Genomic DNA, 21,576 nt, shown 5'->3' on the forward strand with positions numbered 1-21,576 from the left:
TTAATGTTCATCTTTTTATTGAATATTCAGGTAAATATTTCACATTAATACAGGCTACATAAAGTAGAGCCACTATACGACATGAAATTTACTCAACGTTTTTTCCTTTTAAGTATGTAAACAATTATACATGTATTTACCACCCTAAAAGGTTGAAATCATGTAATCATCTAGTTCTCTGCTGCATACAAGTAGCATTCAGTAGTGTTTAGCCAAAAGCACTAGGTTCATCCGATCGAGTTCAAAATGGCTAAACTAACTGGAGAACAGAATCAGTTGAATAGGTAACTCAATTTGTTCTTATACAACAGGCGAACAAGTTTCTCTTGTTACAGCCCACAGAAAAAAATTGCTTAGTTAGGCACATTAAAAAAATTCCCAGGTTCTTCCAAGATCATAGGTTTCTCCAAACAAGGCTTAAAAAGAGGTAGGCCCTCCTAAATCAGTTGACGTATTTGAGGTGCATGTTTCCAATATGAGGTGCCCAGGTGCCAGGCCAAATCTACAGTGGAAGAAGCATCAAATATAGGAAGTTAAATTTCAGGGTATAGCTTACATACCACTAGAAAAAGCTGAAGGTTTCAAATAAAATTAACAGGACCAAAATCTTTAGGTCTGGCTAAAGCCTGGTTCCAATAAAGAAGTGACGAACAAATTTTAAAAAATCTTGTCCTCACATGCAGCTGTCCCTGCTGTCAAGGCAGAATCCACAAACATACATTTAGCTGTGTCCTCTTTTGAGAAGAACCACAAGCTCTTGAAATTAAGCCATTTCAAGGTTCAAGCCTCTCACCTGAACAATGAACTCAGAAAGCTCTGGTTTCCCCCTTAAAAACCTACTGTATTAATTAGCGACTGCAGACAGATATACTCCAAATAAGCCACCTCTGAAAAAAACTTTTTTGGTTTGAAAAATGACTCCAGTTTAACATAAAATTACTTTATTATTTGTTGAAAAGAAATACAGAGCCAACACAAAGCTACTGGGGTCAATAGTATCTCATCATGTAAACACTAAAGCCCAACAGTAAATCTACTGAGACTGAGCTGACCCCTCTCAATCATAACCTCTGCTTAGTATTATAAATGTAGTGTTATTTTTAGGTACTCTGATTAAAACCCTAACAGCGTAACAGCATAATTCAAGCAGCCTTTTACCCGTCAGCTGCATTCAAACGTTAGTGCTGTCAAGACTTCTAATAAGTTATCTCCCACTCTGTCCTTAAAAACTTAGGGAAATCTGGCTGCAAAACCAATCTTGGCTTAAAAAGCAGCAACTTTCGGGGAACCCTCAATGTGATCCCACTTCAGTCTGCAAGCAGCAGAGGCCTTCGCTGCACCAATTTAGCAAACTACCATAAGAACTAATGTCTCTCTTCAGCCGACACAAACAACTTGGCAAGGAAGCTTCACATTCCACTTAAGTGTCATACAAAGAATATTAAGATGGGTTTGTATATCAGTAACTGAAGTTTTACACTGGAGTTCTAACTGACTCCTGGGTACGTCTAGTCAAAATCTGTTGTACAATGGAGCGTCGTCATGATAACAAGAAAATTCAGTGTGTCAGGGTGTGTGTGTGTGCGTGCGCGCGCGTTACGCTGCCATTTTTCCAGCAGAGTCAATTATAATCCAATAGTGTTGTGAGGTTTCCCTTAGTTTTTTAAGGAAGTAAGAGGGGGGTGCTAAAACAATGGGACACAACTGACCCCAGTATTTAAGAACACATGAAGAATGGGGTGGTACAGGATTGCTAACAATGATATATAAATTTTCAGTACTTTTGGGGAGATACCATGCAATTCCACTGGCGACAGAGGGTAGGCATGCTACACCTAAAATAAAATTGTCTAGGAAAACATAACATGAGATCTGAAAAACCAGAAGCCTGTTGTATAATTTTACTGCTTAAGGCAAAAACTGGAAACTTAAAAAAAAAAAAAAAGGGATTACTGCACCTGCTGAGCATCAGTACATTCTGTTGAGTTTTGGACAACCTTTATCATGGGATTCCATGCTGGATCTGGAGTATGCAGTCCGTTGAAGAGAGGGCCACCTGGTCCATCAGCTAGCTGAGGATGAGAAGGTATGATAGTGCCTCCGTACATGGAAATTGGTAGGCCCTAAATCAGAAAAAGGAAATGGGTGTACAGCAAAATTTCATCAGCACTAAGTTCTAAAGCAGAGACGTGCACCTGTGCATCCTGGCATCTTGTTTAAACACAAAACCTGAGAGCCTTCTGGGATGGAAACTCGCCTTCTACGAAGCACCCACCTGGCTTCCTCCATGCAATTATTATGGCAGGTATTGAAGTATTTGTGAACGCCTTCATAATTCTACCCAATAAAGGACGGAAGTTTGCTCACGTTTACATGAAGCAAAAATTTCTTTCCCCCTTGAAATATATTATCTTCCCCCTCACTAACAACTGATCTGGTTATTGTACTAGAATTTCTGACGGCTGCAGTAATTGGTAATCCCACCCACTTATCAATAGTTGAAATTATATTGCCATAACACTGAAATAAACGGTTATCACTGATAAGATACCAAACAATTATTTTCTCCAGAGAAACCTAAGTGTGCAATTCTGGAAGGAATGGTACAAAACTGAAATGCCTTGATGTTTATGGAGGAAAAGGCCAACACACTACCCTTCATTTGCAGCAACAAAGCTCAATATATGCTAGATAAATAGCCCTGTGCCCAAATGCACTTGGAGGGTAGAAGAACAAATTAGCCCTTAGCTAAGAGGGAAATTTTAGGTTGTGCTCATGTTTTTATACCACTGTTCCTCATGGTGCTCCAAGGAGTTCACAAAGAACCCCCCACCCCCATTTTATCCTAACAAAACTGGGGGGGGGGGAGGAGTCTGAGTTAAGAGAGATGTCACTTGATCTGCTTCAAAGCTGTGTGTTGTGGGGATCTGAATCCTGGCTTCAACAACACCTAGCGCAGCGCCCTAACCACTGCACAACTCTCTCTCTCTCTCTCTCTCTCACTTCTAAAATAGGTACACTTTTGAAAACATACTTTAGAGAAATCCACAAAGCTGTTTGGCATGGGCTGCTGGAAAATGTTTGAGGGAGCCACTATTCCAGAGTCATCTCTCTCCATTGGCTGATGCTGGGAAAAGGTGCCTGGGTCCGATAACTGCTGATGCACTGGATGGTTTCCCATGACAGGCTGGGACCAACCTGACAAGCCTTCTAGAAAGACAATGGTACTTGTTTAGAGATCAATGATGAACACAAAATTCATTTCACAGGCATTAGGAAGTTAAAGTATCCTCAGCTGCTTCTTGATTTAGTTCAATCCATCCGAAGTCCAAACGACCAGATACAAAGATGGAAACTGCACTCTCTGAACGTTTGAATTGATCGTACAAACCATCCCTGGATCATCTCTCAAGCGTGAGAGTAACCTCTGTCTTTCTACCTCTTCTCCCCTTGGATGTTTTGCTGGCATCTCGAGTCAAAAACATACCCATTTCCTCCAACAGACCACTAGCCTTTTCTATCCTGGAGATTCTGGCTGGGACTTTTGAGCAAGAGAGCCCCATGCCAGCAGATGAAACTGATTTCACTGAGGCAATTCTCACTGCTAGACACTGTCTTAAACATTTGCCCCTTCAACTGTAGAAAATGATGCACAGAAACTTGGAAGAAAAGCTCCAGTAGGGTCTCTCAGGCATGCAATCCTCCTGCTACCATTTCCATTTCAGCATCTTCAATATACACCCTTTATCTCTTGCTAATACCACTTTTCAGCCAGTACACTGTTCATTCCTTCTGGAACGGTCTTCTTGTATAAAACTTCTTCAATTTCTCTTGGAAGTTTAAACTTCCCAATTGTCACCACACACCACCCTTCCTTCCTACTATAACAGTGAAGAATTACATCAACCTCATTTAGAGGTTTCTCTCCTCACCAGCTCTCCTCATCTTCCCCCTGCTTTCCATGCTCCACCATGCTTCGTTTCACGCTGCATCCGCATCCATCTTTTGCTCACTCTCACCTCATCTCTATGCTTCCCACCATTCAGCTCAACTCTTTACATCTGAACAGTTTCCCTTTCCATTATTAGGTCTACTACTGAGGAATAATCCCCTCGTTTAGGGCCACATCTGATATGACCAGATTCTTTTGTGGAAGGTGCTTGCTTTAACTCTCATGTGGATGCCAGGAAGAAGACTATACAGAAACATAATGCTTAAAGCGCCATTTAAACCATTTCTAGCTTAACAATGGGACATTAATGCACTGCTCAAGAAGAACTCAGGTCGACAGTATTCCTTTCAGTATGTTTCCATTCTCTCTTCTACTCTCCTGTCTATTCCACAAATTCTTACTCATTTCGAATGATCATCCTGTCCAGTGAAACTCACTCACCTGACACGTTGTTAACACCAAACGACCAGATACCGCTGTGTCCAACAGGGGCCGTGAAGTTGGTTCCCAAGGGAGTAGGGGTGACAGAACCTCCTTGTCTAATTCTAGCCAGTCTCTCTGTCCCAATAGGTGGAGGCACCTTTCGATCTTGATTCGAGCTCCCTGCTTTTGCCTGGCCCAAAGTTGAAGGTGCAGAAGCAGCTGAAAGGGGCGAAGATGATCCCGAGGAAACTGATGGAATAGGAGATTCACCTGATGAAAAAACAGTTCTCTTGCTTTATTACATATGAAATGCACACTTTCCTCAAGCACTGCTTTAAGGAGTGACACAAGGGAGCTGAAACAAGACTTCACCAGAAGTTTTTAATTCAGTATACCTTACTCTACCAAATAAATTATTTTTTGTATTGATGTGTTTGTAAAAGTGAGAATAGAATTTTAATTTCTCTGAAATGAGAAAATATCTTGGTTCTAGGTGTGTGCGCGTGTGGGGGGGTGATTCCTCTCCACGATGGAGCATCCAGTCGTAGCTCCTTGGGATTTCTATTGGCTCTTCAAGTGTCCTGAACTTATTCCACACAGACATGTTGATCGGACGGCTCCATGGCCAGACATTAAGGTCACGTTCAGTTTGAAGATGATTATAGAAGAACGTTTCTGCATGACTGAACATCAGCCAGGAGAGGTGCATTTTTTCCTCTTAGGAAATAAATGACCACAAATATATGGCTCAATCTAAGAGCCACTTAGCTAGTTCTCCTTCTCTATTCCCTCTCAACTCTAGGAAAAATCAGCCACCAACGAAAAAGAAACAATTGATGAAGGGAGGCAGCTAGCAGGAGCTCTTCCTGTGTCTTAACTTTCTCTGCCTAGAGGAAAAGGAGTGATCACAATTCTCACAATATAAAGCTGGGGCTTTCACAGGCTTCAAGTGCAAAAGCTTTCAATTTCTAAGGAAGCAAGCCTCAGCAGGTCTACTCAGAAGTCCCATGTTATTCAACCAGACTTACATGCAAGAAAATGTTAAGAATACAGCTAAGGTTCGTAATGGATCCAGCCAGCTTTTTCACCCAATCTTACTTTTCCTCTCCTTACTACAGCTCCTGTCCCATAAGGTTTTTGTCCATGCAGGTTCCCTGGTCCCCAATAAAGCACTTTTGAGGGTCATCAAAAGGGACCTTCTCCTCCCACTTTTACCAGGGGAAGAGCTGGCTGAATCCAACTCATCATGTATATACCTCAGCTTAAGGGGAGGAAACTCATATGTTTAAAGAGTCATTCAAAGTTTTAGATCCGAACAAAATAAGACATGCATGCATCGTTCCCCTCAACTTGTTCTTAAACTAAAAAGCAGTTTTGAGAGTAAATTTGAACAAAAATGCAGTTCACATGCATGCAACCCATCACCTTTCCCGTCTCTGCAGGAAAAATGCAGGTGGAAAAGGACTCTGCATGGAAAAGCAGTGAGAAGAAAGGCAAAGCAGCCCTTCCTGCACACACTGTTCTTCTGCTCAAAGGCTCTCAAGGGTGCTGGTGGTTAAGGGGGAGGGGGGAGACACAGACGTGTACCATGACTAGTTTGCTATTTTTAAAGTTCTTATGATATAATAAATTGAAGCAACAAGTACATAAATGTTACCATATTCTTACTAACTATTTAATGAGTTCATTAGTTCCCTATGTTTTCAAGTTGCCTCAGTTTCCCTAGCTGCTGCACAAAACAAGTGTCCTGGATTTAGTACCACGGCACCAGCAAAATGGTCCAGAGTAACAGTGAGTCAGACAATCTCACAAAGCTCCTACATGAATTTGTAGCACTTGTCCAAGGATGTGGTGAAAAATGCTGTCTGTTAAAGCTGGGAGTCCCAACCGGTGCTGGCCCTTGAAGATAAACCCGTGCTCCTTGAATGTTTGCTGAAAAACCTGCCATAGGTGCTGAAGAGGAGTTTGAGGAGCTGCCAGATGGATCTAGAGAAGGTAAGCCTGAAATTAATACAACTGTGTCTGAGAAAATGAATTCACGGTATCAGAAAAACAAACCTTGATATCCAACTAGCCTCAAGAAGACAACCTCCCCGCCCTCATTTGGAGGTTTATGACCATGAGATGGGACACCACCCACCATTTTATAAAAAGGGCAACATCAGCGGTACTCGCTTCACCCGTGCTACTTGTGGAGAGCCACATGACTCTTGTATGCTCTGGCCGCCACTCCAAACACAATAAGGCAAGATAAAACTATTAAATATGTATTAAACATAACCGTAAACAGTAAACCTCGGGACGTATCAGATTGTATTTCCCCACCACTGGGGAACCTCAGCCAGCTCTTGTGCATCTGAAGGGAGGGGACTTCCCTCTCTGCCTCCTGCTCTTGCCTCAGCATGAGGCATAGCAGCTCAGGGGAGGGATGGAGACTGCTAAGGCAGCCAGAGAAGAGCAAGCTGGCCACGGAGAAGACAAGAGTAAAACCCAGCCTCACTCACTTTGGCTAGCTTGCACTTTTCCTGGTTGCCATGGTGGTTTTACTTCTCTGGGGAGGCTTCTCTGTGGCCTCCCAACCACCATGCAGGAGCCACGACAGGAGTGCAGAGGCTGCAAAAGACAGTGTGTATATGGGGGGTGGATACTGAAGTGGATGGATGCCGACGCAAAGCCTGCTGCTCAGCAGGGCTTGCCCATCCTCCAGTGGCAGCTGTTGAAAAGTGCCTCTAATGTGCCTTTTCCATGGCTGTCTTTGGAATTTCTGGGACCACTGTGAAATGCATAAAGGACTACACGTGGTGCCACCAGCCATCTAGGAACCCCAATGGGAAACGGCCTTCCCTGGTTTCTCAAAACACTGCCCTCAGAAGAGCTAAGGCTGGCATGTCTTCCAAACCACTGAGGCTAGATGGGCTAGATCATATGTTTCCAGACAATCTGGGATAAGCCTTTACATCCTCTGTTTCTATACTTTTCATATCTACATTTGAGAGAGCAAAAGGCACATGTGTAGATACTCTGTCCGTAGGCCAAGATGGGGAAACTCGTTCTATCTTACTGAACGTGTGGTCAAAACCACACTACAGTATTCCAAGAAAGCAAGGTTATTCACATAATTATCTTCAGGATGGGGCAAAGTAATATCAGTCTGGTCCAATATGTGTAGTGACCTGACCACCACAATTCAATGCAGGGAAACAGCTTCACAGCAAGCAAGCGCAATCAGAATAATATTTCCGAATATGTTCTTACGTGCTGCTGTAACTGAGGCCAACTATTCTCCTTTGCGTGCCCACCTGGTGTGGTTGGCTGAAAGGCTTCCAAATTAAAAACTCTGCTGTTACAACGTTCTCAAATCACAACTCTAACAGGTTTGTTGTGGGGGAGAACCACCTGAATAGCAGAGCGTGTCTTCTGCCTTTGGTTACACATGGACGTACATCTTTTGATTTGTGTGTACTTGAAGGTATAAGCCAGCTTCATTGAAAAGGCACTATTTGAAGCAAAGTTAGGAAAAAGAAAAGTCCTCTCTGATGTTACATTTATACATACAAGTCATCATTCGATGTCACAGTCAAATGATGGAACGCATGTACGAACCAGCTCCTCCGCATACTGTTGCCATGCTAATTAGGAAATCTTGTTTTCAGCATAAGTTGAAACATATATTGAAAAGCAGATTACCTCTAGAGTGCAAAGCCTTGCACTCTTTTCCATGGCTGTCTTTGGAATTTCTGGGACCACTGTGAAATGCATAAAGGACAACATGTGGTCTTCGGGTCAGAGTGTAAGACTCACTGACACAGCAGATTAATCTGGCCTCTACTATATTATATGAGTTAACGTTTCTGAAAGAAAATCCCTGCCAGTGTGGAAGGTCAAATTACCTTTAGAATCACACCTTTTATTAATGCGGAAAATGCTGTCATGACCATGGTGAAGCACTGTAGAGGAAAAAATAGTTTTCTGAGCATTTTGGTGGGCTTTAACAAAATTGGACTTTTATAAGTTTGCTAAATTTCCTTTCAACAGAAGCCCCAGAACAGGACAAGAACACAATGTCAGAATTTGATTATAAACGTGAGCAGGCTGAGTAACAATCCAGTTTTCAATCAGTCATAAAGGTAGAAACTGGATAGTGCTGACAGATTAAGAGATTGCACCTATGATTAACTGGTTCTCAGATTAATTTAAAGAATAATCTTTAAACTACATCATAAAAATGTAGAGGGTTGATGCTGAAATAAAACATTATTGGGTAAGTATAAGCAAAGTTCTAAAATACGCAGAATTCAAGCACCTAGTTAAGGAATCAGGATAGAGGATCATATAGACCATCTATTCTTTAAACAACAAATTTCCTTCACTAACGTCTAATATAGTTCAACATTACACAACACTATTGCTAATCCTGATTTAAATGAACCTGGGGATATTCCAAACCGCTTTTTCAAACACCTCATCATAACACATCGTTCTAACCCAAAGGCTTCAGCATTGCAGAATGACCAAGGAAAGTCTTCCATCTGTCAATCCTGCTGTAGACCTCAGCCAAACACTAAGTGCTTACAACGTAGAAAGAGCCCATTCCCTCTGTTTTCTTCTGGATGGTTATAGTCTGCCACAGGCTTTTTTTTTTTTTAAAGAGTTAATTTTTTTCCTCTGCTGCTTAGTTGACAGTTTGTTTTTTTGGGACTCCTCCTACTCCTGTTTATAGGACAGAGTAGAATTTGGTAACATGTTGTGGTGTGTGTGTGGGTGTGTGTTTGTCAGTGTGGCAGGGTGTCATTTGGGATTATTTTTCATTTCTCAGAAGCAGCTCTCATTAAAGAATCAGTTGCCAATCCCCGCTATATACCAATTATTTTGTGCAGTTTTCTGTTAGTTACCTTGAACGTACAAAAAAAAGGCAGATCATAACATTAATGTATGACAGGCTCTGCTGAAAGAACCCCAAAGAACCCAGAAGTGCAGCTGAGAAGTCCTGTTCTGCCCCACGCATGGCTCACTGGTCCCCAGCCAGCGACCAAAGATGTAAAAAAGAAGAAAATCCTGAAACCCCCTCCAAAAAGGCTGTTAACTAAGAAGTGCTCTCTAAAATGCAGCGGGACCATGCCTCTAAAGGTCGTCAGCAGAGCTTTGAAACTCATGGGTCACTAGTAGAGATGCCTTCACAAAGGTCTTAAACGCTCCTGCCAACTCACTCCCCAAATCATAAGACAAGCCACTGCAATTTGCATGACATGAAGATTCCAAACACATTTCAAGTGGAGCCACACAAAGGCTACAGTAACCAGACATCAAGATTACAAATGCATGGAGGACAGCAACTACGTATCTGTCTCCAGCTAGGGGACAGCTGACAAAAGGCACTTCAGGTCATCACCGCCCTGTTAAGACAAGCTCAAAGCTGGATGTAACCGAATGCCAGAACCCCCCTCCCCCATTTACATGTTACCTGGATTCAATTTAAATCTGGGGCAGACAAATAGTCCACAGAAAAGCTTATAGAATTTAAAGGAGCAATCCTCTAAATCTAGTCTTTCTTAAAACTGCCAGTCAGGCGACGACAGACACATTAACATGACATTGCTCCCAAATAAAAGATCATGTTGGTGGTTCAACAGAGTTAGCTGTGTTTAATGGTACTGAAAGGCCTACAAAATCTCTAAGGTTCTAGTATTCCCGTCATCTACTAAAAAAGCCTCAGAGTCAAGTTGCAGTAGTATGGTTTAAAAACTCGCACCTTCCAAAAATCCCATTTGGCAGCAAACCTGCTGAGCTCTCAGTGCCAGATGAAGGTAACAGGCTGTATCCTGCCCACCTGTTCAGCTAAGGGCAGAATGTTCCATCAGCACATGAAGACACTCTGCAACAGGATACAGATCATGTAGCTATATTTACTTCTTTGGATATTTATTATTTGGATATCTGGATACTTACTTGGATATCCTACTGAACTTTGCTGTGTATATTTTGTTTATATTTATTTGTATTTTAAAGCTACTTTTATTCGCCGTTAATAGTCTTTCCTGAATACCTACTTTGATGGTTGTTGCATTTGCTTATTTTTTGGTGCTGATAGACTTTTTTCTTTTAATAGTAATTAATGTTTTATTGCTTTTGTAATGGTGGAAATGCAGTCCTGGAGGGGGTCCAATGATCACTCCATACAACTTGGATCAATGATGTTAGCATATTTGTGTGAGATTTGGAATGCTTTTCTTTGTTTTAATATGAGCTTTCTTTATGACTTCTGACTATAGCTAACATGATCAAGGAATGTTACAGCTGTTATCTCATCTTGTAAGATACAACTGAAGTGTGAATCAAACATGCATTAAAATGTATTCCAAGATCTCCATAAAGGATTGTCAGTACATTTTTCAGAATTCTGCATCAGAAATACAATACCTACACACAGGGCTTTTTTTCTGGGAAAAGAGGTGATGGAACTCAGTGGGTTGCCCTCGGAGAAAATGGTCACATGGCTGGTGGCCCCGCCCCCTGATCTCCAGACAGAGGGGAGGAGGGCAATCTCAACTCCCCTCTGGCTGGAGATCAGGGGGCGGGGCCACCAGACATATGACCATTTTCAAGAGGTTCCGGAACTCCATTCCACCACGTTCCCCGTGAAAAAAAGCCCTGCCTACACATAAAATGATGGGATTTTCAAAGAGCACCATGCTGAATACACACGAGCCTCTGAATACAACTTATATTAAGTACCAATTCAAATTGCCAAAATACTGGCAGGACGCTGTTAAGGAAGATTCTTTCAAAAGACAGTAAAGAAAGTTAAGCATTCAGAAAGGCAAGTGTATGTACTGTGCTAAAATCCCCCTCAATAATATTAATCCACGCCAAATAGTGGAGAAAATGCCAAGTGGCTACTTAAAACAGCCAAAGGGCATCCACAATTTCTGTTCTCTGATCCCCTTGGGCCAAGATCACAGAAACAGTTTTCTGAGAGTGAAGAGAAACCAGCTGTGCAAGCAACACGACCACCTCATTTCTCACATAGGACCCTGGCAACTCACCTACAGGACTAGTTGAAACCCTCTGAGGAGGAGGCCGGAATCCAGGTGCCTTGGAATTATCAGAATGCACGTTCTCCATATGCCCCTGCACAGAGTTACTCAAAAACGTAGACTGGACAGTAAAAGACGGGTCTGCGGCTGCTCTCGTGGACAGTGGACAGTCTCCCCACCCTTGATTAGCTGGCACCTGGTTGCTATCAAAAAGACTACTAAAGTGATTGAAGAGCGTTGCTGGCCCAAAGGTAGGAGGCAAGGATTTGTTTGCAGGGTTAATGTGCATCTGAGAACCGTTCATAACGTTCATGGGCGATGAGAGCTGGACTGCCGGAGGTGGACCTTGAGAAGGCGTTAAAGGAACGGCGTTTGTAACAAAAATAGAGTGAGGTTCTTGATGGAGGTTTGCATTTGGTACCACTGAATAAAATGAACCTCTAGGCTGCATTCTGTGAGAAACTCGGGGTGCTGGTACAGCTAACTGAGGTAAGTTATTATTGTCCTGATTATCTGTAGCAACTGATCTAGGCGAAGCTAAGCTCAATGGAGTGGGTTCTGAACTGGAAGAAAAAGGCATAGATATGGGAGGACTCAAGTCAGACATACTGGTTGGCAGTGCCTCCTCTTGGACATTATTCGGAGGTGCAGGACTGCTGGATGTGCCCGTTTCTAGGACGCCCGGATTGCTGTTAGCTGAGATATTGCCACTGACAGCAACTGATGGCACACATGTATTTCCAATCGATTGTTCTGGCGTTGATGCCTTTTCTTTGGGAGCCGAGACAGAAGGAACAGCGTCGGTCTTAAGTGCAGATGGCTGGGCCTGTGGAACGCTTGCGGGCAGAAATGTTGTGGGAACATGCCCAGTATTTTCAGATGCCGGTGAAGCTGAAGGCAGTGTGCTACATGTCGTTGTCACAGTTGAGATTGCTGTCGTCATGGTACTGGTTTTAGGAACGCAAGCAAACAACTGCTTTCTGACCGATGAAGGAGTCCGGTTACTTGTCACACACAGCGGCTGGGAGGACGTGACTACCGAAGGGGCGGTACCAGGACAACTAGAAGCCGTTAAACCCGTAGACTCAGACTGCAAAATATTGCCATTCTGGTTACCTACGCGACTTGTACTGTTATGCTTTGGAGAGCTATTTGTGCTGCCTGGATTAACTGGCCTCACTGGGAATGGTCCCCAAGTATTCGGAGAGGTTGAAAACGTTCCTCCAAACTGGGCCATAGGTAAGCGAGGGTGACGAATTTGTTGCATAGTTTGGGCAGCCAGTAAGGCAAAGTGAGGATGCGAATAAGCTAAAGGAAGAGAGACTGGAAAGGAAGAGCGCACGTTTGCTGGGACATTCTTGTTTAATTTGTTAGCAGACTGGAAAGTAGAGAGCGTTGATGACTGAGAAGTGACAAGAGATGGTGCTCCAAGAGGAAACGAGTTTTTGTTTGAAGCTGAAGCAGTACTGACGCCAGATGAAAAATTTGAGTGGATTGATTTGGTACTGGAAGCCGGTGTTCTTATGTGCGTTTTAGGAATTAAATCTTCCAGTTCCTTTGCAGGATCTTGAATAAGGGCATTAATAAGCTGTACTGCATACCTCGTTGATTCTGTTCCACCTCTGAAACAGAGAAGGAGGCGTCACCTCTGGAATTCAAGTCTCAGCTCAATACAACATCTTAGAAACAGGATATTTAAGCATTACCTTATTGTGATCATTCTCTCTCCATTTTTATCTTTTTGCTTGTCCACGTCAATATGAGCACCAGTGACATCCTGGATTGCTGTGATGTTGCACCCGCCTCTGCCCATTATTCGAGACACAACAGATGCTGGGACAGAGAGTTTTTTTGACCTAAATGATAAGCATGTAAATTACAGACGATTTTTGTACTTTTATTACACAGATTTATATCACTATAATATGCACATCTGTAGACAGATGTTTATCAAAGCAACATATCCAATGGCAACAAGTTACAGGTTTTTTTGCTGATACTCTATGAATTCTTTTCAAGTCCTTCCACAATACAATTGAGAACATTTCTTCTTAGTAACTCAGGCCCCAGTAGAAGAGCCATTTAAGTTGGGGGCTGGCCCCAGACTTTGCTAAGCAGAATGGTAGGATAATCATTACCTATATGCTGGTCTGGGCAAGTGTCTTCATTTAATTTGGGAACAATAATTCTAAATTAATACCACCTTAATTGCTATTATCTCATAGAAGGAGCCTCTTCCTTCTGTACTACTGGCAGTCACACTGATTTGTTAATATAGGTTTAAAACCATTCTGAAAGCTCTCTTAGTAGCTGTACACATAGGCATATGACATACTGAATTACTTGATAAGAGAATATAGCGGTAAGCCCTGCTCACTAGAGCCAATGGGAACAGTAACCTGCCTTCAGGACACCCTCCTCCATCAAAGAAGGAGAGAACTGTTCCTACAAGGAAGGTTTTCCGTACAAGGCAAGGTTTACATATATATAAGCAACGGTGTCACACTTTCACTGACACAGACCCCACCAATGAATATCAGCTATGGTTCCTTATTTCAAACCAAGAGTTTTTTGGTTTTATGGCTTATTTGTGATGAATAAATTGAGAGCTACAACTAAAGTAAATTCAAAAGGGCCTCCAGAAAACGCTCGAGGTAGGACAATCTCTTGATTGCACACACCTTTAAAATACTGCCACGACCACTTTGGTTAGTCTTTTTTCCCTACCCCTTGATCAATAAAAAATTGTTATACAAAAGATATTACTTAAAAAAAATAGGAATAAATAACCTTTACAAATAACCAGTACAAATAACCAAGCGTTTCTTATTATTATTTTACAGAGACTTACCACAGCATTATAACATATATAATTATCTCTCTCTCTCTCTCTATATATATATATGTTTTGAGCACTGTTGTTGCTTTCCTTAAAAATCATGACAACCCCTAGATTATTCTTAGCAGCCCCCCAATTTCCCAGTTCCCTATTCTCTTCCAGTCACGGATTTTCTTATCTTCAGCTCAGTTATCCCAAACTAACCACCCGCATGCACTATTCAGAGTGCCGTTCTCTGCCCTAAGAAGCTCTAAACAATACTTTGACCCCAATCACCACCTCACCTGCAGATTCTACATGCCATCACATCCACCTCTTAATAACTCAGGGGAAAATCCCCTGCAAGTACCTTTTTGCTCCTGAACAGCAGCGCCCTCCTCTTTGCAGCTGAAATTGTTCAATTGGTGTCGACTGCAGAGTGCTGCTAGGAGAAGGATCTTTCAAAACTCTGCCTACTTGCCTGTCAAGAGACATTCGCGTTGTTAGAAGAGGTATTTGCATTGTTAAGTGAACAGAACAAATTTTCACATCTCCTTGCCAACTGGTAAAGAGGCAAGCAAAGGCTCTCCTCATTCCCTCCAATCCCATACTTCCTACAAGGGCTCAAAAAGCTGTGCACAAGGTTTTGGAGCCATCTTGTACCAGACACTGCCTGATCCCACACGTGCTTAGCTCTACAAATGAAGCAGCCCTTCCAGATTATCTATCCCCTGAGCTAAAGGCTAATTTTTTCCCCACAAGAATTGTTTAAAACTGCTAGCAAGTCTGAAAAAACCAACATGTTAAGTTTAACAAAGAAACCAATCTTAGGAACAATTCAATAGCACACTTAGCCTATGCTGACATCAGAGTAACATCAATTTCAACAGGATTTAAATGTACTTAACTCTTCTGTATCACATCCTCAGTGAGACTAAAGTGTAGACTGAAACTCGGTGTGGTGCAGCGGTGGCCTTGGACCAGTCACACACACTCAGCCTAACCTACCTCACAAAGCTGTTGGGAGGATAAAGGAGGCAAGGATAATGATATAAACCTCTTTGGGTCCCCATTGGGAAGAACGATGGGGTATAATCAATTAAATAAATAAAGACTGACCTGAGAGGAACATAAAAATACCAGAGGCTACAGAAGGGCCAGTTAAAACACTGTAACATGACACAAAGGAGGAAGAAAACTCTGGAAGTATACATTTTTAGATATTCTATAAGGAGACATGAAAGATTCTACAAATTAAAATTTTCAGTGACCTGGACAATATTTAAGTGTTAGAAATACTGAAAATCCATAGCTCAGATTTACATCAACTTCCTATATTAAGAAGCACTGCAAACTAGACCCAAACAGCTTTTTCACTGGTAAAAAGGGAGGAGAGTTCCTTTTAGCCCACCATAAAAGTTATGCTGGGGATTACAGGACCTGTATTGACCAAAGTAATATGAATGGGGCTGTAGTAAGGAGGGGAAATAGGAATGTGAGTGAAAATTTGGCTGGATTCAACTCTGTATACACTAAACTATAAACTGTATAAACTAAAAAAAATGCCTATTTAAGAGAGAGAGCTTCCCAGTAACCGATATTCTACAAGAGATCATCTGTGCAGACAGACATGGATTCTGCTCTGGTGTTGACAACAATTACAGAAAGTTCTAGAACTCTAGCTCAAGAACTGGTGCTTAAATGACCTTACTTATGGAGCGTATCATACCTTTGCTAGCTCTCAAGAGTACTACAGGTTACGTGATATCCTTTCCTTTCAAGCTCCTTTCATCCAATGATCTTGAGCAGCGGATAAGGAGTCTATTTCTTTAAGGAAAATATGGTGGAGAGTTACTTGGCCACAGCCAACGTAGTCCTTGGGTCTCTATCCACCAACAGATAGGGGAATATATTATCTTTTGATACACTGGTAGGTAAATTGGTTAAAATATGGCCAATCCATAATTCGCAATAAAATTTATAATGGGGCTTTCCAATATCATATGGGATAGGAATCAACCTTTTCCAAAATGCATTGGCAGAGTCTATCTGAGTAAGATAAATTACAGTATTTCCCATATAGGACTGCTGAGGACTACATTTAGGCACGCAAGCATAAATGCTCTACAGTAATGAGGAATTGTGAGGTGTTTAGCGTAGGCTGGAATGGTAGGAGGTAGAAGGATGCCAAAGAACTGGATGGAGCATACTCTCTGAGCTCATGTAACTAAGCTAGAGTAATCTAGATCTTTTATGCATTTCTTGATAATTAGTAAAAATTCGCCTTTCCCAAGTCTCAGTATGTCATCCCTTGGTAGGCCGAGACTAGTTTCTTGTCTATTTCTTGCATTTAGTGCTAGTGGAATTGGTTTTGATTTAGCTTGTAGAGCAGACCTTTGTTCTTAGCAGAGAAAAGGACCTTTAGCCTATGTTTAAATGCACGCAACCAGGCTTTGGGCTTTGATAGAGCTCTAGCTCAATTCTAATCTTAAGGCTATCCTAGCTATACATTTTGGGGTTCCTGTAATACATCTCAGAAAATGGCAAAAGTGGGTAATGTAGGTTCTCATTCACCCAGAGAATCCATACTGAAGTCTCATAAAGGAGCTGCGGAATGGTTTTCACATTGAACACATGCAGACCCCTGGGATATATCTGCCTCCCTTAGAGAAGAAGAAGTGTTCGATGGCTGACGCAGAAGGTTTGGTTTTATTTATTGCAAATTCGAAATGGGATTGCCAGTTGAAATGAGGATCAAAGACCACACTCAGGTATGGAAATGTAGAGACCTGTTCTAATGGAATACCATCTGTTCTCCAGACCGAAGGGATAATTCTCTTGGATTTAGAGAAGACCTTTGATTTTGAATAGTTGATCTTAAGCTCTTCATGTTTACAGTATTTTGAAAAACGGCTTAGAAGTCTTCTCAGTCCAACCTGAGTGTAGGACATAAGGATAGCATCATCTGTGTAGAGAAGTAAGGTTAGTGCCTTTGAGGATAAATATGGACGGGGAAATTCTGCTGAAGAGAGGGCAGTTGCAAGGTCATTCAGATACAAACTGAAAAGTAGAGGGGCTAAGTCTTGCTTCAGTCCTCTATCAAGCCAAAAATGTAGTATCATTAAATGTGATATTATTAAGGAGGACAGGTTATGAGACTGCACAGATATCCACTATATGAACATCAATTACATTTAAATGACTTGTTTTTCTTCATGGTCTGTGTAATCCCACATACGGTCAATTAGCAAGCTGAGCAACAGGGCAGAGAATGCTGGTACCAACATTAGGAATATTTGAAGTGCTAGACAGCCTGGCCAGAAGAAGCATCTTGCCAGGCTTGAATGTCAAGGGCGTAACAGAAAATGAAGACCGATGCTGTTGACCAGGTTGCCACTTTCCAAGCTACACATGGTGGGTTCTCCTTTCAGAAAAGTGGGCAATGTGGTAGACACTTTGGCTCTGATGCACTGACAGCCAGTTGATACTACCCAGAAAGCCGTCTTGAACAAGAGGAGTCCACGGTCATCGTCGGTTCGACGGGTTTCCCAGAGGCTTCACGTAGGAACCAGGAGTGAAACTGGGTGATGCCCCTTTAGAAATCTTAATTATGACAGAAAATAATGACAGGTTACAAAGCCTGTGCATGGCTTAGCTGAGACCAATCCACATGGCAGCAAAGAGGAGAAAGCCTCAAATACTATGGGTAAAAACGTAATGCATACATTAAAAATAGATATAGTGACTGCAGAAAAATCATACCAAACAGAATAGCTAGAGAAACATCTTCAGGGGAAGGCTTCCAGAAGTTAAGCAAAAACCTATACAGGAGGCACAGATGTAGTTATAGATGAATTTCCACGGCATTAACTTCAGTATTACAGCACGTGTGAGGGAGGTTACTTCTGTTCACCTGGGAGAAGGCCCTCTGGGTGCAGCAGAATATGGAGATACCAGCCTTGCGCTATTGAAATAATCAGAACGATGGTTGCCAGATGCTTTTGTTTACAGCGATTTTCCTTCGTACACAGCATACAGAGGGAAGCACCAAGCATATGTACGGTGTTTTCATCCACCAGTGGAGGAGTGTATCACCCATGAAGGTGTTTTTCACTTCTCCGCTAACATATGAATGTGTTTTTTGTCGTTGCATATGGCAACATAATCTGTGCATAGGAGTCTCGATCCTGGAGAGACTGTTGAGATACTTCAAGTTAAAGAGATCATTTAAGAGAGCCAGTTTGGTGTAGTGGTTAAAAGTGTGGGACTCTAATCTGGAGAGCTGGGTTTGATTCCCCACTCCTCTGCCTGAAGCCAGCTGGGTGACCTTGGGCTAGTCACAGCTCTCTGGAGCTCTCTCAGCCCCACCCACCTCACAGGGTGTTTGTTGTGGGGATAATAATAACATACTTCATAAACTGCTGAGTGGGCAATAAGTTGTCCTGAAGGGCAGTATATAAATCAAATGTTGTTGTTGTTATTTATATGCTCCAGAGCACCTCCTCTGCCGAGTACATCTGCTTTCATGTTTTCTAGACCTGGGAGGTGTATGGCTGTAAGATGCTGTGGCAAATGCCTGAATATCAAGATGTACTGTCTGCTTATTATATAAAATTGCATCACCATATTGCCTGTGGTTTACAACTGGTTTACAACTAGCAAGGGTGTCAGACAAGGATGCATATTATCTCCCTACCTGTTCAACCTCTATGAAGAGCATATCATAAAGAAAACTGGATTAAATCTAGAAGGAGCGGCAGTGAAATGTTAAGGAACATTAACAACCTGAGATTGCACGACACCACGTTACTGGCAGAAAATAGAAAATAGTGAAGACTCAAAACAACTACTGATGATGGTTAAAGGAGAAAGCATTATCTGATGCTTTCAGATGTTTCAGATTACATCTGAACATCAAGAAGACAAAATGACTACTGAGAGGAGTTACATAATTTTAAAGTTGACAATGAGGAGATTGAAATTGTCCAAGATTTTCTATTCCTTGGCCATCAACCAACATGGAGACTGCAACGAGGAAGTCAGGAGAGGGAGACTTGGCAGAGCAGCTTTAAGGGTAAGATCCTTGAAGATGTCTCTCTGGGGACCAAGATCAAGATAATCCAAACAATAGTATCCCCCATTACGATGTATGGATGTGAAAGTTGGACAGTGGAGAAAGCTGACAGAAAGAAAATTGATTCATTTGACATGTGGTGCTGGAGGAGAGTTTTGCAGATACCTGGATGGCCAAAAAGACAAATAAGCGGGTTCTAGATCAAATCAAGCCTGAATTCTCCCTAGAAGCTAAAATGACAAGACTGAAGCTATCATACTGTGGTCACATTATGAGAAGACAAGATTCTCAGGAAAAGTAGAAGGCAGTAGGAAAAGAGGAAGACCTAAAACAAGATGGCTGGACTCAATAAAAGAAGCCACGTCCTCCAGTTTGTAAGATCTGAGCAAGTCTGTTAATGATAGGATGTTCTGGAGGTCTTTCATTCATAGGGTCACCCTAGGTTGGAGGCGACTTGATGACACATAACACACACACACAAAAAACAATTTATGTGCAATCAACTTCTGTGGAACTCTATATGCAAGGTTGGCAGATGGGGTTCCCCATTTCCCTAAGAACATGTCAATCGGGATCTTGAGGTGGAATGTTATGCTTTGATGCACTTTAGAGATCTGTCCATCAGTGTAGTAAATGTAGATTGCTGGCTGGAATCACTGATGGGTCATGAACTGAGGTGAAATAACATATAGGTCATAATCTAAGGAGTGCTTTTGAAGAAATGCAAATGCCCATTCTTGGGCTAGAGCTACAGAAATTTCTCGAGTTACCTTCTGCTCTAGTACAGAATATGTTTGAGTGATTGTACAGATGCCATAAGGCAGACACAGGTGCTAGAAGAAAACTGTAGTCCTCTTTTACACACAACCCCATACTGGTTTTACAACTGGTGGATCGCAAAAAGGAGCTTCAGGCTCACATAACTTCTGCTACCATGCATGATCTTACAGTGTGATCGATTTACTGTGAAAAAGCCCAATTGCACCAATCTTTCTTTGGCTGGGAGGGGAGAGTGCAGGAGCAAGAGAACTGCTCTTGCTCTGAAGTTCCACAACACATAAAACCTATGCTCCAGCAGTGGGTAGACGGGCTTACAAAGGTTTTAAATAAATAAGCATTAAATATTAAATCTAGTAAAAATTCTCTCTCTGCACTGTTCCATACACAAGCAAGCTCTCCCAATCTCCCATCAATATTCATCCACCTTGTTTGCTACTCCCCTGGGCCTCAATTCTAATTTGACATCAACTAGATCATCATTTCATATGCTCATAAAAGATCAGACTTCATTTCATCAAACTTACCTTCTCACAACTTCTTTCCAGCCCTCTTCTCTTTTCTGTCCTCGTTTTGGACTCGTCAGATTCAGCTTTATGTTTGGAGACGTCAAAGGCAGGGACACAGACTTGTAAGTTGCCGATAACGAATTTGGATTTGCTTCACCTTCAAGTCTAGGAATAAAGTGGGATTGATTAGTAGGGAGAAATTAGTAAGCTGCCAAAACAAGCTCTTCTCCAAACACTGCATTTGTTATCCTCCATCAAACAATAAACAGTTAACTGATAATGGGGATTGGTTCAAAGGCTCATATGTTAGCAGGATTTTTAAAGTGCTCAACAGGCACAAACCAATATCCAAAAGGATCAAGCAGTGCAGAACCAGGAGTATGTCGTCTTCTTACTAGGAACACTGCCCTTCTAATGCTTAATTAGGGGGGGGGGGCACTTTTTCTTGGTAAATGGCAAATATTTCTTTTCTTTTGCTTTTGCAGTTGCATTAGTTAAGGGCAAACCAGGGGGTGGTGGATAGTTTTTCATCAGCTACAAGAGCTGAAGCTGCAACACAAAGCAAAGGTTCACAGCAACACACACAATTAGATCTCTCTAAAAAAACTGCTTCCCATGAAATCAGAAGTACCATTTTACTTAAATGATCATCTTCAAAACATGTATTTTCAACTTGAGAACCCTATGGGATGAGACAGGAAATAAAATACTTAACAATACGCAGCCTGATAGAAAATTTGGTGTACAGGCATATCTGACCAAAGTATTGTATTTGGTTTATCCAGAGACCAGAGAAGTCACAGGACAGAAACAAGCAACATCAGCAAGTCAGTAAAGACAGCAAGTGCCCATCATGATTTTCATCAGAATACCTTGTCATGGAGATTTAAAGATATGGCTTCATTTGTTCGACAACCAACTTTTATCAAGGATGTTACATCTGGCACAGCAAAACTGGGAGCCAGTTTGGTGTAGTGGTTAAGAGCGTG

The 21,576-nt window shown here is 41.9% G+C and overlaps 1 protein-coding gene across 1 annotated transcript in view; it reads right to left on the reverse strand.

Annotated features, from left to right (window-relative positions):
* Nucleotides 1-21,576, reverse strand: part of ANKHD1 (ankyrin repeat and KH domain containing 1) — a 110,620-nt gene continuing 89,044 nt past the window's right edge. The window contains 9 exon segments of the mRNA XM_054985433.1: nucleotides 1-502; nucleotides 1,959-2,123; nucleotides 3,035-3,210; nucleotides 4,394-4,645; nucleotides 6,197-6,376; nucleotides 11,419-13,031; nucleotides 13,116-13,265; nucleotides 14,598-14,708; nucleotides 20,606-20,752. Coding sequence (XP_054841408.1) covers nucleotides 443-502; nucleotides 1,959-2,123; nucleotides 3,035-3,210; nucleotides 4,394-4,645; nucleotides 6,197-6,376; nucleotides 11,419-13,031; nucleotides 13,116-13,265; nucleotides 14,598-14,708; nucleotides 20,606-20,752 — 2,854 coding nt within the window. The 3' untranslated portion in view covers nucleotides 1-442.

The sequence above is a fragment of the Eublepharis macularius genome, chromosome 7 (genome assembly GCF_028583425.1).
Source record: "Eublepharis macularius isolate TG4126 chromosome 7, MPM_Emac_v1.0, whole genome shotgun sequence".
Classification (NCBI taxonomy): Eukaryota; Metazoa; Chordata; class Lepidosauria; order Squamata; family Eublepharidae; genus Eublepharis; species Eublepharis macularius.